The 16,669-nt window shown below is 40.2% G+C and overlaps 1 protein-coding gene across 1 annotated transcript in view; it reads left to right on the top strand.

The window, feature by feature from the left end:
- The window catches only part of LOC139555951 (YLP motif-containing protein 1-like), a 55,844-nt gene that overhangs the window by 36,249 nt on the left and 2,926 nt on the right, over positions 1-16,669 (top strand). Inside the window, exons 16-22 of the mRNA XM_071369360.1 lie at positions 923-1,042; positions 2,451-2,627; positions 4,646-4,729; positions 4,962-5,045; positions 5,456-5,542; positions 15,273-15,324; positions 16,135-16,241. Coding sequence (XP_071225461.1) covers positions 923-1,042; positions 2,451-2,627; positions 4,646-4,729; positions 4,962-5,045; positions 5,456-5,542; positions 15,273-15,324; positions 16,135-16,241 — 711 coding nt within the window. The remainder of the gene's footprint in view (positions 1-922; positions 1,043-2,450; positions 2,628-4,645; positions 4,730-4,961; positions 5,046-5,455; positions 5,543-15,272; positions 15,325-16,134; positions 16,242-16,669) is intronic.

Genomic DNA, 16,669 nt, shown 5'->3' on the forward strand with positions numbered 1-16,669 from the left:
ATAACAGGGGAGGTTAGCATTTTATATCATACCCCCAAGACATGCTAACCTCTCACCATTACAATAACAGGGGAGGTTAGCATTTTATATCATACCACCAAGACATGCTAACCTCTCACCATTACAATAACAGGGGAGGCTAGCATTTTATATCATCCCCACAAGACATGCTAACCTCTCACCATTACAATAACAGGGGAGGTTAGCATTTTATATCATACCCACAAGACATGCTAACCTCTCACCATTACAATAACAGGGGAGGTTAGCATTTTATATCATACCACCAAGACATGCTAACGTCTCACCGTTACCAATAACAGGGGAGGTTAGCATTTTATATCATACCCCCAAGACATGCTAACCTCTCACCATTACAATAACAGGGGAGGCTAGCATTTTATATCATACCTCCAAGACATGCTAACCTCATCATTACAATAACAGGGGAGGTAATATAATTTACCAAATGTTTTTGAGCTCACTATTTGAATTTTTTTATACAGTCATTATTACTCGTTTTTTTGTCAAGGGTGTCAATAATTTTGGACCCCACTGTCCATAGCCTCGTTTAATTGTCCCGATCTCGCGAGCTTACGAGAGCGCAGCAGTCAGGATAACAAATACCTGCCCCTCATTGTAAACAAACATTGATTTAAATTTCCACAAACCCACCGTAGTCGTCTTCATCTTTTACCCAAAACACGTCACTTCCTGAAACTTCTCTCAGTGAAATACCTTGTCGTCGTTACTAGCTCTGACCTTGCTCATAGCAGCTTTATTGGGAAAAAAAAGTTTGACATACTGTGATGTATGGTTGTGCCACCTAGCTATTTTAAATTGAATGCACTACCTGTACATCTCTCTGGATAAGAGCGTCTGCTAACTGACGAAAACGTTAAATGTTGTTGTGGGGGTTCAGGACAAGGAGGTGGAGTGTGGAGGGGCTCCACCCAGAGTGCTGGGGTTAGACGACTACTTCATGACGGAGGTGGAGAAGATGGAGCAGGACCAAGATACAGGGAAACGAGTCAAACTCAAGGTCTGTCCTTTATGATTTCCCTCTGACCTACTTACTTAATCCACTCTGTTCCTTTGTGAAGCCATTTTAATCCTCTGTGAAGCCATTTTTTATTATTTCTGTTCCTATGTGGAGACGTTTTAATCCTCTCTGTTCCTATGTGGAGACGTTTTAATCCTCTCTGTTCCTATGTGGAGACGTTTTAATCCTCTCTGTTCCTATGTGGAGACGTTTTAATCCTCTCTGTTCCTTTGTGAAGACGTTTTAATCCTCTCTGTTCCTATGTGGAGACGTTTTAATCCTCTCTGTTCCTTTGTGAAGACGTTTTAATCCTCTCTGTTCCTATGTGGAGACGTTTTAATCCTCTCTGTTCCTATGTGGAGACGTTTTAATCCTCTCTGTTCCTATGTGGAGACGTTTTAATCCTCTCTGTTCCTATGTGGAGACGTTTTAATCCTCTTTGTTCCTATGTGGAGACGTTTTAATCCTCTCTCTTCCTATGTGGAGACGTTTTAATCCTCACTCTTCCTATGTGGAGACGTTTTAATCCTCACTCTTCCTATGTGGAGACGTTTTAATCCTCTCTCTTCCTATGTGGAGACGTTTTAATCCTCTCTGTTCCTATGTGGAGACGTTTTAATCCTCTCTGTTCCTATGTGGAGACGTTTTAATCCTCTCTGTTCCTATGTGGAGACGTTTTAATCCTCTCTGTTCCTATGTGGAGACGTTTTAATCCTCTCTCTTCCTATGTGGAGACGTTTTAATCCTCTCTCTTCCTATGTGGAGACGTTTTAATCCTCTCTCTTCCTATGTGGAGACGTTTTAATCCTCTCTCTTCCTATGTGGAGACGTTTTAATCCTCTCTCTTCCTATGTGGAGACGTTTTAATCCTCTCTCTTCGTATGTGGATACGTTTTAATCCTCTTTCTTCTTATTGTACGTTGAGTTCCTGTATCTCTTATAGAATGTTAGCTGAAACGTATTGACGAGTTCCTGCACCAAAAATATAAACCGTACCGCCACTCAAAATGAGTTCCGGCACCAATTTCAGTCCAAGCCAATCACTATAGAGCACCACTACTATCTAGTTTAGTCAGATACTATCGCTCTGTAGATAGATGACTGTAGGCCTAAAAGGCTACATTTACACAGACAGCCCAATTCTGATATTTTTCCAGTAATTGGTCTTCTGTCAATTCAGATCATTTCTTTTCCCAATAATTGGGCAGACGATCAGAATTGTGCTGCCTGTGTAAATGCAGACCAAAGAAGGCCCAAAGACACCTACCCATGTATTACATAATGGCTCACTGAAGCTACTTTTCCTCAATGTAGTATACACCGGTGATTTTTATTTATTTTTTAAATTAAAATTTTCCTTTATGTGTATGTAATCTAATATCAATTCCTAACATTTTCCTTTTGCCAGTGTCTGGAATACGAGTATGAAGCAGAGATGGAAGACACGTACAGGAACAGTATGCTAAAGACATTCAGGAAGACCCTCGACGACGGCTTCTTCCCCTTCATCATCATCGACGCAATTAATGACAGGGTTAAATACTTTGATCAGTTCTGGAGTGCTGCCAAGACTAAAGGCTTTGAGGTGAGTTAGTAATGTTTGTTTTTCATATCTTGAAATATCAAAAGAGATGCAAGCCTACCTTCCAATTTTGCAAACTAGCATACCGTTTAGAATACATGCCCAAGCCTCCCGAGTGGCACAGTGGTCTAAGGCATCACTGTGCTGAGGCGCCACTATAGCCTCGGGTTCGGGAGACCAATGGGGCGACGCACAATTGGGCCAACGTTATCCGGGATAGGGGAGGGTTTGATCGGCCAGGATTTCCTTGTCTCGTCGTGCTCTAGCGACTCCTTGTGGCGTGCCGGGCTCCTGCAAGCTGACGGTATTTCCTTCGACACATTGGTGCGGCTGGATTCCGGGGTTAAACGAGCAGTGTGTCAAGAAGCAGTGCGGCTTGGCAGGGTCGTGTTTCGGGGGACGCATGGCTCTCGACCTTCGCCTCTCCCGAGTCCGTAGAGGAGTTTCGGCGACGAGACAAGATTGTAAATACCAATTGGATATCACGAAATTGGGGAGAGAAAGGGGGTGGAAACTAATTCAAATAAAATGACTTCATTTTAAGTAGTGTCCTTCTGTCGATGTTAGAACAGGTATTGTATTTTCATGTCGACAATCTACACAAATACTCTTGTCAAAGTGGACGAAAAATTCACATTTTTTAAAAGGATTTAATAGAAATTAAATACCTAAAATATAGCCGTTGCAAATTTTTTCAGCTCCCATAGTCAATACATGTTAGAAACACCTAAGTCTCTTAAGAGGGTTTGCACACCTGGATTGTACAATATTTCTTACAAATTCTTCAAGCTCTGTCAAGATGTTGGGGATCATGGCTAGACAGCAATTTTCATGTCTTGCCATAGATTTTCAAGCAGATTTAAGTCAAAAACTGTAACTAGGCAACTCAGGAACATTCAGTGTCGTCTTGCTAAGCAACTCCAGTGTAGATTTGGCCTTTTGTTTTAAGTTATTGTCCTGCTGAAAGGTGAATTTCTTTCCCAGTGACTGGTGTAAAGCAGACTGAAGCAGGTTTTCCTCTAGGATTTTTACTGTGCTTAACCCCATACTGTTTCTTTTAATTCTGAAAACCCTCCCTCTTTTCCGATGTCAAGTATACACATACCATGGTGCAGCCACCATCATGCTTGAAAATAAGGAGACATTTAATCAGTGATGTGTTGCTGGATTTGCCCCCAAACATAAGGCTTTGCATTTAAGCCAAAAAGTGTATTCCTGTGTTTTTTTTTTGCAGTATTACTTTAATGCCTTGTTGCAGGATGCATGTTTTAGAATATTTTTATTCTGTATATTTTTGTATTCTATTCACTCTGTCATTTAGGTCATTATTGTGGAGTCACTACAATGTTGTTGATCCATCCTCAGTTTTCTACCATCAGACATTGAACACTGTAGCCGTTTTATAATCACCAATGGCCTCATGGTGACGTCCCTGAGCAGTTTCCTTCCTATCCTGCAGCTCAGTTCTTGGATGTGTCTGGGTGGTTTAATATATAATAATGATTAACTTGACCATGCTTAAAGATATATTCAATATCTGATTTGTTGTCACCCTTCTATCAATCACTGCCCTTTTGAGGCTTTTGAAAATCTCGCTGTTTCTTTTTAGTTGCAGCTGTGCTTGATATTCAATACTTGACTGAGGGACCTTAAAGATGTTGACAGAGGAAGGGGTAGTCATTCACAAATCATGGCAACTCCTATTATTTCACACAGTGAGTCCATGTAACTCATGTGGTTTGTTAAGCCACGTTTTATTCCTGGGCTAATTTAAGCTTGCGTAACCAAAGGGGCCAAATACTTACGCAACGACTATTTTAGTTTGTTTCGTTTTTCTTCCACTTTGACTTTTATTTTTGTTTTTTTAGATACTTTTTTTATTTTTATAAAAAAAAACATTTTAAGCAATTAAATCCATTTTAATCCCACTTTGTAGCAATAAAATGTGAAGAAATCCAAGGGGTCTGAATACTTTTGCAAGGCACTGTATATTATAAACGTGTAAATGTTTATTTTCTTAGGTGTACTTGGCTGAAATCTCGGCAGACTATCAGACTTGTGCTAAAAGAAATGCCCACGGGCGGAAGATAAAGGATATTCAAAAGGTACCGTACTGAGTGTCCTTGCTTCCACAAGTGCAGCGCTCGCATACATTTTCAATGGTGTCATATTTCTCAAGGCATTGATAATGGCAGTGATAGACCATATTGTGTTTATTCATTTTCTGTACTCTGTATACTTTTATTCAGTATATAACAGGGACAGTCCATAAGTATATCTATTCATTTTCTGTTTTTATATTTGTATTTTATATTTTATTTTCCGTTGTCTATATAGATGTCCAGTAACTGGGAGTCGTCACCACGTCACATGATGCGGCTGGATGTCCGCTCCCTGCTTCAGGACGCTGCTATTGAGGAGGTATGTTACTATGGAAACGTACATTTTTCTTTCCACAATATGTCGGGCTAATGGTTTTCTATTACATGAGACCTAATGAAATACAGCTAGGTTCTGGGTTCCTGTTTTTAAGAGTGAACCCTAGTCCTCTCTATGGCCCGAGGACCAGGGAACAAGGTGTACTACCTGTCGGTGCTGTCCTCCATGATTTTAGATGCACTTTATCCTCTTGTGTGGCTGTAATTGTGTTCTAGAATTCTGGAAATGTTCTAGAAGTGTTCTAGAAGCCATTTTAGAGGACGCTTTTTATCCAAAGCGACTTAGTCGGTGCGTACGTACATTTTACCCTGGCGTTTACAAGCGCAGTAATCTACCAACTGAGCTACAGGAGGACCCACATCAAATTCAATAGAAACATTTTGTTTTTTAAGGTTGAGATGGAAGACTTCAATCCTGATGATGAGTCGCTGAAGAAGCCCAAGAAGAAGAAGGAGGAGGAGGAGGAAGAAGACGTTAAGGTAGGACCCAGTCAGCATGCCCTTATAGGTGTTGGTCAATGTTCCCTAAACATGCCCTTACAGCTAACCTCCTGTAGGTTTTCATATCTTATCAACCAGCTAATTATTGGAATCAGGTGTGCTAGATTAGGGTTGAAGTGTAAACCTACAGGATGTTAGTTCTCCAGGAACAGGGTTGGAGAGCCCTGGTGTAAACCTACAGGACAGTAGTTCTCCAGGAACAGGGTTGGAGAGCCCTGGTGTAAACCTACAGGGGGGTAGCTCTCCAGGAACAGGGTTGGAGAGCCCTGGTGTAAACCTACAGGGGGGTAGCTCTCCAGGAACAGGGTTGGAGAGCCCTGGTGTAAACCTACAGGGGGGTAGCTCTCCAGGAACAGGGTTGGAGAGCCCTGGTGTAAACCTACAGGACAGTAGCTCTCCAGGAACAAGGTTGGAGAGCCCTGGTGTAAACCTACAGGACAGTAGCTCTCTGGGAACAGGGTTGGAGAGCCCTGGTGTAAACCTACAGGATGTTAGTTCTCCAGGAACAGGGTTGGAGAGCCCTGGTGTAAACCTACAGGACAGTAGGCTCTCCAGGAACAGGGTTGGAGAGCCCTGGTGTAAACCTACAGGATGTTAGTTCTCCAGGAACAGGGTTGGAGAGCCCTGGTGTAAACCTACAGGACAGTAGCTCTCTGGGAACAGGGTTGGAGAGCCCTGGTGTAAACCTACAGGACAGTAGCTCTCTGGGAACAGGGTTGGAGAGCCCTGGTGTAAACATACAGGACAGTAGGCTCTCCAGGACTGACGTAGTTTGCAGGTACAGTGGACAGACATGCTAGGTAGTTTACAGGTACAGTGGAGAGACATGCTAGGTAGTTTACAGGTACAGTGGACAGACATGCTAGGTAGTTTACAGGTACAGTGGACAGACATGCTAGGTAGTTTACAGGTACAGTGGAGAGACATGCTAGGTAGTTTACAGGTACAGTGGACAGACATGCTAGGTAGTTTACAGGTACAGTGGAGAGACATGCTAGGTAGTTTACAGGTACAGTGGAGAGACATGCTAGGTAGTTTACAGGTACAGTGGAGAGACATGCTAGGTAGTTTACAGGTACAGTGGAGAGATGATGACTTCAGCCCTTGGCTCTTTTAAAGACCATAGGCTGTTGACGAATGAACTGCAGCTATGGTAGTAAATGGGTTTAGGTCAAGAAGCTGAATGTCTTTTGGTTTATGTTTTTATTTTTTTATTTTGGTCTTGTTTGGTCGATTTTACTATTCTTTGTGTCCTGAGATGAATCATATTTTTTTAAATCATTGATAACTTCTCAAACTTTTGCCAAGTCGAACATCCTATATACAGTGATACATACTGCAAGTGTACCAGAGGAAGATCATGAGATTCGGAAATCATAATTGAGAAAGCATTGTGGTCTAATGGTTAGTGCCCCTGACTGACCCCGACACACACACACACACACACACACACACATTTACCAGAGTCAGCATGGGTTCGAATCCGACCCATAACCCTTCTGACGCTGACCTTTCCTGTTGTCTCGTCACTGTCCTATCTGTTCAATAAAACCAAGAATAACTAAAGGAGTGGGATTTTCCACCCATTTAAAAAAAAATTTTATTCCAAATAAATAGATGAAACATTTCATGGTAACCTTTTGTCGAGGTAATGTGGATTGGTTCTGAGGATAATGGTTGAAAGTGATTTGAAATATCCTAGATAATTTTTGATTGTTAATCAAATAAGCCTAAATTAGTTCTGGATTTCTTCTGTAATCGAACTCTACTATGAGTAAGACAAAATATGTTTGATGCTATGGTGTTAGTTCCTTACTAGATGGTAAGTATAAGCATAGCTTTTAGAATTAAGATTCAGAGATTTCCATTCAGTTTTTGACACACATAATCTTGAAAGTCTGTGATTAACACATCCTATATCCAAATGAATTTCTACATTTATTGTGGTGTTGTACATAGGAGACCCATGTAAAACTCTATTGTGGTGTCGTACATAGGAGACCTGTCGTACATAGGAGACCCATGTAAAACTCTATTGTGGTGTCGTACATAGGAGACCCATGTAAAACTCTATTGTGGTGTTGTAGGCCAAACTTTCAAATGGTAGGTAAATCAAATTGAATGAAAAAGGTGTGAAAGCTCCTCCTGAAGCATATGAGAGGTTTCACACGAGTCTTTCATCAAACTTGTCTTCTTGAAAATGACTAGCCTACTTAGTACTCTGACTATGTTTTTAGACTGATATTCAGTATCGTTCAATTTGAAAAAACGCGATGCCAAGAACAGCCACAATCAAAACAATACATGTGACTTTGTTTTTACCAACATAATGGTACTTTTAAACTGGGTAAATGTTCCGATGGCAATGGGCCTACTCTCAATTTAGGTGAATGAATATTCAGTAGGAGTGTTTTCATGCATCGAGTTGTGTAACGGATGTGAAATGGCTAGCTAGTTAGCGGGTACTTTTGTGGAGCGATGGGTAACGACGCTTCGTGGGTGACTGTTGTTGATGTGTGCAGAAGGTCCCTGGTTCGCGCCCGTGTCGGGGCGAGGGAACGGTTTAAAGTTATACTGTTACACATGATTTGCCAGATCTCTCCACTTTGGGATTCATATTAACCTACGGCTCAACAACACTTGCGTAGAAGCATCACTACAGCATGTCACGTCTGTATGTAAAGGACATCATGTAGGTATTGCTGTTAGTTTGACCATATAACATAACATATATTCAATGCAAATGGGTCTAATGTTAACGTCTTGATTTTGTGATCACGGAAGCTTATGAAACTTGTATTTTTAGTCATTTTCCATTATCTGGAAAACATTTTTTTTCAGCTGTCAAGACCCATCTCTTAATAACTCAGCTGCCAGGATGAATTTCGAAACGACTCAGTTGGCTAGTTCAGATATCTGTCAAAGAAATTGGCGGATTGTACCTTGATCCTACTACTACAATTGGTTAGAGGTGAGGCTGTAACTCTGCCCCCTTTTCACATCTCCCTCCAGTATCACTTACTGCTGTTTACTGCTACAATGACAACTTGCTCAATGACAATGACATTTGCTACCAAGCCATAAATGTGCATAATATCTAACAAGGAGAGCGAGGATGGGGAAAAAGATGAAACAACGATGCTCGTTCTGTCTGAAATGACACACGCTGATCTACAATTTTCTTGGTCCATAAACGTACAGGAAGATTCTTAGGTAGCTAAACCTATTGCCAGCCTAATTTTGTTTTTAATTTAGGCATTTTAAAACACTTCCATCTTTCCCTATTACGACAATCATCTAATCCGACGATCAACTGTCAATTTACGGATGCAATTGCGGCTGGTCAGATCAGCACACCAGTAAATAGCTAACGTTACACCGTAAATCAGATGCACCATCTTCGGCAATGAGCCATGTTTAAAATGATAACCAGCTAACGTTAGCTAGCTACGTTGGCTATTAGCTTCTAGCTGATATCTTAGCACTGTGTTTATCCAGATAGCTAGCATAGTAGCTAATATAGTTAGCTAGCTAACACCACAGATGAAAGGGTTAGTTATTGTAATCTTTGCTAACAGGTCTCATAGCTATCTGCTTGGCTAGCTAGCTTGCTTATTTCGTGCATGTCCGGGCACGTCGACACAAGCCTTGTTATTAGTGAATTAACAAAATTAATATAATTGGATTTTGGTCACTGTCAGTTCAACCATTTCTCAATACTGCACCTTTCTGTTGGAGAATAAGATAGCTTGCTGCTGATTTTTCCAGCTAGACATTGTGTAATGCTCAGGCGGTGAGTGGAGGCTGGCATTAGAGAGACTATCTGCAAAGCCGATAGAGAACGGCCGATTAATCTAGAAAAGGACAATATCATCCCGATATATCGGCTCGGCCGATTTATCGTTCGTTCTCTAATTTCTGATGCAAATAACTGATATGACTTGATAATATGCACTTCCACAGTCCAGTTGATAACAATTTGTGAAGCTATTTTTACAAACAGCACCATGTTAAAGTTTTGCTATATAATGTTATTCTCATGTATTTAGCAAATAAAGGAACAAAATGTGCCTCCTGAAACCCTTTTTCAATCCAGCCCTACTCCTTGTAACTGGTCTGATTCGTTGGATTTAATTGTCCATGTGTTTTAATTGAAAATCTGTTCGTATATAATTAATCTCAACCGGCACCAGATTAACAGCTGAAACGCTCAAGGGGGAGGTCTGCCAAAACTATTATTATTATTAAGATGACTCGTTAGTCTATTTACAAAAATATTAACTCAACAATTGTAAATATTTTACTGAGTTACAGTTCATATAAGGAAATCAGTCAATTGAAATACATTCATTAGTCCCTAATCTATGGATATCAAGTGACTGGGAAAACAGATATGCATCTGTTGGTTGCTGATACAGTATCTGTATAAGAGAAGTAGGGACGTGGATCAGAAAACCAGTCCGTATCTGGTGTGACCACCATTTACCTCGTGCAGCGTGACACATCTCCTTCACATAGAGTTGATCAGGCTGTTGATTTGTGTCCTGTGGAATGTTGTCCCACTCCTCTTCAATGGCTGTGCGAAGTTGCTGGATATTGGCGAGAACTGGAACACGGTGGCATACATGCCGATCCAGAGCATCCCAAACATGCTCGATGAGTGACATGTCTGTTGAGTATGCAGGCCATGGAAGAACTGGGACGTTTCCAGGCATTCTGTACAGCTCCTTGCGACATGGGGACGTAAATTATCATGCTGAAACGGGAGGAGATGGTGGTGAATGAATGGCATGACAATGAGAACACTTCTCCACTGTGCCAGTGGCCATCGGAAGGTGAGCATTTGCCCACTGAAGTCGGTTACGACGCTGAACTGCTGTCAGGTCAAGACCCTGGTGAGGACGACGAGCACACATGAGCTTCCCTGATATGGTTTATAACAGTTTGTGCAGAAATTCTTTAGTTGTGCAAACCCACAGTTTAATCAGCTGTCTGGGTGGCTGGTCTCAGACCACCACGCAGGTGAAGAAGCTGGATGTGGAGGTCCTGAGCTGGTATGGTTACACGTGGTCTGCGTTTGTGAGGCCGGTTGGACGTACTGACAAATTCTCTAAAACAACGTTGAAGGCGGCTCATAGTAGAGAAATTAACATCTGGCAACAGCTCTGGTGGACATTCCTGCAGTCAGAATGCTAATTGTACGCTCAACTACGCTCCGGCAACTACACAGACATCTGTGGCATTGTGTTGTGTGATAAAACTGCACATTTTAGTGGCCTTTTATTGTCCCCAGCCCAAGGTGCACCTGTGTAATGATCATGCTGTTTAATCAGCTTCATGATATGCCACACCTGTCAGGTGGATGGATTATCTTGGCAAAGAAGAAATGCTCACTAACAGGGATATAAACAAATGTGTGCACAAAATTTAAGAGAAATAAGCTTTTTGTATCTATGGAACATTTCTGGGATCTTTTATTTAAGCTCATGAAACATGAGACCAACACTTTACATGTTGTTTCTATTTTTATTCAGTGTATTAGAAATTGTTACAGCTACACTACACCAGGAAACAACTCACTCAGAAGTTGAATGGGATTGGACATTATCATGCTACAGGCTTTGGGTCAATTCCATTTCAATTCCGAACGTAAACCAAATTCCATATTTCCCTCATTGAAAAAAGCAATGAAGAGAATTGGAATTGGAATTTCAGTGTACTTTTTGAATTGAAATAGAATTTACCTCAAACCTGCTGGAACTCACTCCTCCATTAGCTTTGTGCTGTTAGTAACAAGGTATCCTCATCCCCAAGCTATTGATACAGAATATAGTCAGAGTGCAGTCTGGTGGACGAGGTGCAGTGCCTTTCGGCATGCCGGTAGGGGAAGTGACTGCCCTTACCGAAAAGCAGGCTTCTGGCAAACTTTTGACCAATTTTCTCATTTTCCCATGCAAATTAGTTTTGTGGCAAACTGTTGCGGTAAATTTGCGACTTGTGAACTTCTGGTAAACAATTCTGGGAAACTTGTGGCTAACATTCTACTGTTTGCAGCAAATTTGCTGCAAACTCAGTATGAATATGTAAGTTAATTCAGGTTTTTGGTTACTGTGTGTCAACAACATTGAAATGCATCTACAAAACCAAATCACACACAATTGTAAATGAACGTGCTTCTCACAGAGAACTGAACATATTAAATGTAGTAAATATACTAAACATTCAATGTCGTAACAGATCAATATCATCAGTTGATGACGTTGCAATGCTTCTTACTGAAACTGTCATTCTCTATTTCTTTCAGCAAGGAAACAATGTTTCTGCCTTGTATAAATGCTATATAAACAAACGATGGACTTAGGCCTACTAAATTTACCTTTTTTAAATATGTGGCCAACTGTTCCTAGAGTACAATATTTGTCTCTAGCCAAGCCTCAACATTTACATTTACATTTAAGTAATTTAGCAGACGCTCTTATCCAGAGCGACTTCAACACAATTGATTTAAACTAATCAACTAATTATGATATTCTATCTCGACTGGGGACTTCATCATTAAAGAGCCAGTTGTCTACTACTGTAGTTGTCTCTTCTTCCTGACTCAAGTGTATATGGCTTGGGTGGAAGTATGGCAATATGCCAATTCAAATAATATTTCCTAAATGAATTGTTAACTTGCATCTCAACGCCATGCATGTAAGAAGCCTTGACCTGGTGAACACACATTTCTCTGTCTTCAGTTTGATTGAAGGTCTCAATCTGTATTTTTGCCTTGTAACTGATCGCTTCTAGAAAGAGGATGAGGAACAAGTGATGAAGATGAGCTACCTACTAGTTTAAAAGCAATGAAATATTGAATTGTTACAAAGAATGAAAGTATGGACTACATTTTATGAGAATAGTACATGCATTTACTTACTGTATCAAGCTTGAAGACAAATGCTTTTTTGAGTTATAAATGAGTATGAGTGCATCCCAAACATCTTTCCAGGGTGTCGATGCATCCTTCTCCCAATACAGCCTCTTCCCACACTACGGGTAGAGAGAGGGTATCCATCTGCGAAAGTGAAGTCTCGCTTTGATGTCAAGTCAGCTCATATTGTTGCTACCTTAGCTGTTGTGCTAGCTAACATGCTACTGCACAATGACACTAGCATATTGACATGCATATTGATTTTAAAAGACAGGAAACGTATTCGCCTAAAAAAAAGTGTTTAGGCAAATCGTTAGCTAGGTAGCTTTCACATTAATTGTGCAAAAAATATGATTGCTAAAGTTAGCTAGCTTAGCGCTTGCCAATCGATGGCGCTGACTGATTTGAAACTGGGGATCAACTAAATGTGTTTCACTCTATCCTATAAAACATGACATTGCTAACCAAGCATCAATTAGCTAACATAATTTAAGTATATTAGGAAGTTTAATTAAGTTAGACACTCACTGGACAACTTTGGTAGGTAGGTAGCTAGCTAGCTAGATAGCTTGGTTTCCATTTTCCAACATTTTCTAATCCCCCTGATTGGTCATCAATGGTTACTGGTCTTGGAACTCGTGTTCACCAGAAACGGCTTCTGGTAAACTATTTGCCACTATTGGCAATAGATATTGTTGCCACAGGTTTGCAACAGACTCAAGTACAATATTGAGAATTTTTGGCCAGAAAACAACCTCTGGCAAACCTTTTGCCACTCGTGGCAATAAATATTATTGTTGCCAAAGGTTTGCCACAATTTCACCACTAGTGTCAAAAAAAGCTGTGTACAATTTGTGGCACACCATGTAGTTTGCAGCAAATTTGCCACAAAGTAGCTTTGTGTAAGTGTGATTTTGAATATCAAAATATTTGAAGCATATTAAAGTAGTATTTATTAAACCGTATCAGAGGCTAATATTTTGAGGATTTCAAAATGTAGCATATAAAAAGTGTAAGAAGGCTTCACTTCAGTTTGCTACTTTTACTATATATATTTTAAGTTGTACTTTCCAACTTGTTTAACTGGGCTGTAGCTGTAAATAAATGGGATTACGACAAAAATGCTTAGATAAATTGACTAAATTCATATTGTTTTTTTTTTATACATAGTTTTGGAGCATTTGATTGTGATTTAACGACCTAAACACAACATTTAAAGTTAGACTTATCACAATGGTACGATTTTTAAGATTAAAACGCTTCATGTTTTTATTGTTGGCTCTTGTCCTTTGAAACATACTATAGTTAGCGCAAGTTTCTACAAATCAATTGTTAAGGAAATTGCTATAATTCACTACATCCATCTGTTATTCAGGAAATGGCTATATCCATCTGTTATTCAGGAAATGACTATATCCATCTGTTATTCAGGAAATGGCTACATCCATCTGTTATTCAGGAAATGACTATATCCATCTGTTATTCAGGAAATGGCTATATCCATCTGTTATTCAGGAAATGACTACATCCATCTGTTATTCAGGAAATGACTACATCCATCTGTTATTCAGGAAATGACTATATCCATCTGTTATTCAGGAAATGGCTATATCCATCTGTTATTCAGGAAATGACTATATCCATCTGTTATTCAGGAAATGACTACATCCATCTGTTATTCAGGAAATGACTACATCCATCTGTTATTCAGGAAATGGCTATATCCATCTGTTATTCAGGAAATGGCTATATCCACTACATCCATCTGTTATTCAGGAAATGACTACATCCATCTGTTATTCAGGAAATGACTACATCCATCTGTTATTCAGGAAATGGCTATATCCACTACATCCATCTGTTATTCAGGAAATGGCTACATCCATCTGTTATTCAGGAAATGACTATATCCATCTGTTATTCAGGAAATGGCTACATCCACTATATCCATCTGTTATTCAGGAAATGGCTACATCCACTATATCCATCTGTTATTCAGGAAATGGCTACATCCACTATATCCATCTGTTATTCAGGAAATGACTACATCCATCTGTTATTCAGGAAATGACTACATCCATCTGTTATTCAGGAAATGACTACATCCATCTGTTATTCAGGAAATGGTTGGGGAGGTTAAATAACTTGCTGGATTTTGACCTTTTCTAACTTGTGTTTAGAACTGAAGAGTTTTTAGTCAGAATTCACTTATTGCTTCATTTATTTACGAAATACTTCAGACTCAAAGACTATTAAGGTCCAACTTGTGTATACCGGTGTTGTTACTCCCTAACTAGTAGACTATCTTCTATTTTTCTTTTTAGTAGGGCAACTAGGGCAATATAATGAAGTGAGTTGTTTCAACTTGGTGTCCTACCAAAGTGGAACCACGATGAACACAAAAGGTGTTGATGAAATTGTAGTTGTTGCTCTTGCAGTAGGCTGGCTTGTGTATCAACTCGCTGGCTTCTGAAGTCACAACTGTCTCTCTAAATGCTTTGATCGTGGCTTTATACCAAAGGCACATCCTCTCAACTGAGGTGTCGTAATGACATCTGACATTGTTTGCATGCCAACGTCTTTTTAAAGCTATTTTATGTCGTCTCATGTCGTGTCATTCTTTGCGATTTGTCGTGATTTGTACAAGTGTTGTTTGATTAACCTAACCTATTTGAACGCCTTCTCTCCCGTCACCGAAACCCTTCCCACACCCTCTCTCTCTCTCTCTCCTCCTGACCCCTAGCTCCTTGCCGTTCCGAGGCCTAACCGTTGCAGTCTCTTCTCTGTATAATTTAGGGTTACATTCCACAAAGCAAATGGGAGATGGACACTTCTGATGCGAAACTAGGTAGGTATTCCCTCTTACTAATGTACATGATGTTCACTTAACAACTCTAGCTTCCAGTAATGTTTCTGTTGCGCCACAGTGATATGCTCTTCAACTTCATGATCTAAGCCATTGGTTTTCAAACCTCTCGCCGGGGACCCCCCCCCCCCCCCCCAGACGATTTCACAATTTTGTTGTAGCCCTAAACTAGCTCACCTGATTTTAAGTAGTTCAATGTCTTGATAACTAGTTGGCAAGTTGAATCAGGTGTGCTAGCTCTGGAATGGTTCATATACATGGACTGGCTGGATATCCCCTAGGAGAGGTTTGACACCTGTTGTCTAAAACAGTTTCCAGTCTCCTGTTATTATAAGCAGACGTGCTGAAATACAAATGATCTGATCAAAAACACACAGGTGTGATTCAAAATAGTAAATTTTCAAATAAATAACATCAATTCCATATTTACAATTACCATTTGCGCTTGCTTTAAACTGTACACACAGTTTGAAGGGCAAAAAAAAAAAGGTGCTCAATTTATCCTTGCTTCAATATCAAAATGAGAGGAGGCGACTCTTTGATTTGAGGGGATCCTTGGTAATACAACCGGACAACATGTCAACTTTCTAAAAGAACTTTCTAAATATTTATAGACAGAAAAAGGAAATGGCAAAATACAGAATCTAAGGAGCACGGTCATCGTCGTCACGGTGACCGTGATATCGGTGGGTCATCGTCGTCACGGTGACCGTGATATCGGTGAAGTAGCATAGTGTTTATTATTTTTTGCTGAGTCGTGAGGTGACGTGGCGAGCGCTCTTCTCCTTACAGACAAGCTGGACGGCCTGGTGATGGGGGGGAAGAGGAAAAGGGAGGGAGATGACTTTCAGCTAACGGACGACTACGCCACACGCCACTCTGAGCCTGGCAAGAAGAGGGTAAAGTGGCATTACCATATTTATATTCTTGTCTTACTTGTTTCTCTTTAACAAACCATGAAATATTGATTGTTTGACATTTCCCAAAACATCTCCATCATGTCGCGTCTTATTTATTATATTGTTTTATATAACCTTTATTTATTTAGGCAACTCTTCTTATTTACAATGACAGCCTGACTGACTATAGAGATATGTGATCGTTTGACCAGTCACAACATCTCTATAATCCAAGGTGCCTGGAGAATTTCATCACAATCTGGATTATCTATTGGTGAAAAATGTGGTTTTGGTCGTGGTTTGGTGTGCTCCCTAAATACTATTTCGCAATATTACTAGAATATTTAACTTGAAATACAATGTCAGACCAGCTAGCTAGCATGAACATTAGCGTGCCTACACTTCGTCCATTTCCTGCTCGTGACCCC

Source organism: Salvelinus alpinus, chromosome 27 (assembly GCF_045679555.1).
Source record: "Salvelinus alpinus chromosome 27, SLU_Salpinus.1, whole genome shotgun sequence".
NCBI lineage: Eukaryota > Metazoa > Chordata > Actinopteri > Salmoniformes > Salmonidae > Salvelinus > Salvelinus alpinus.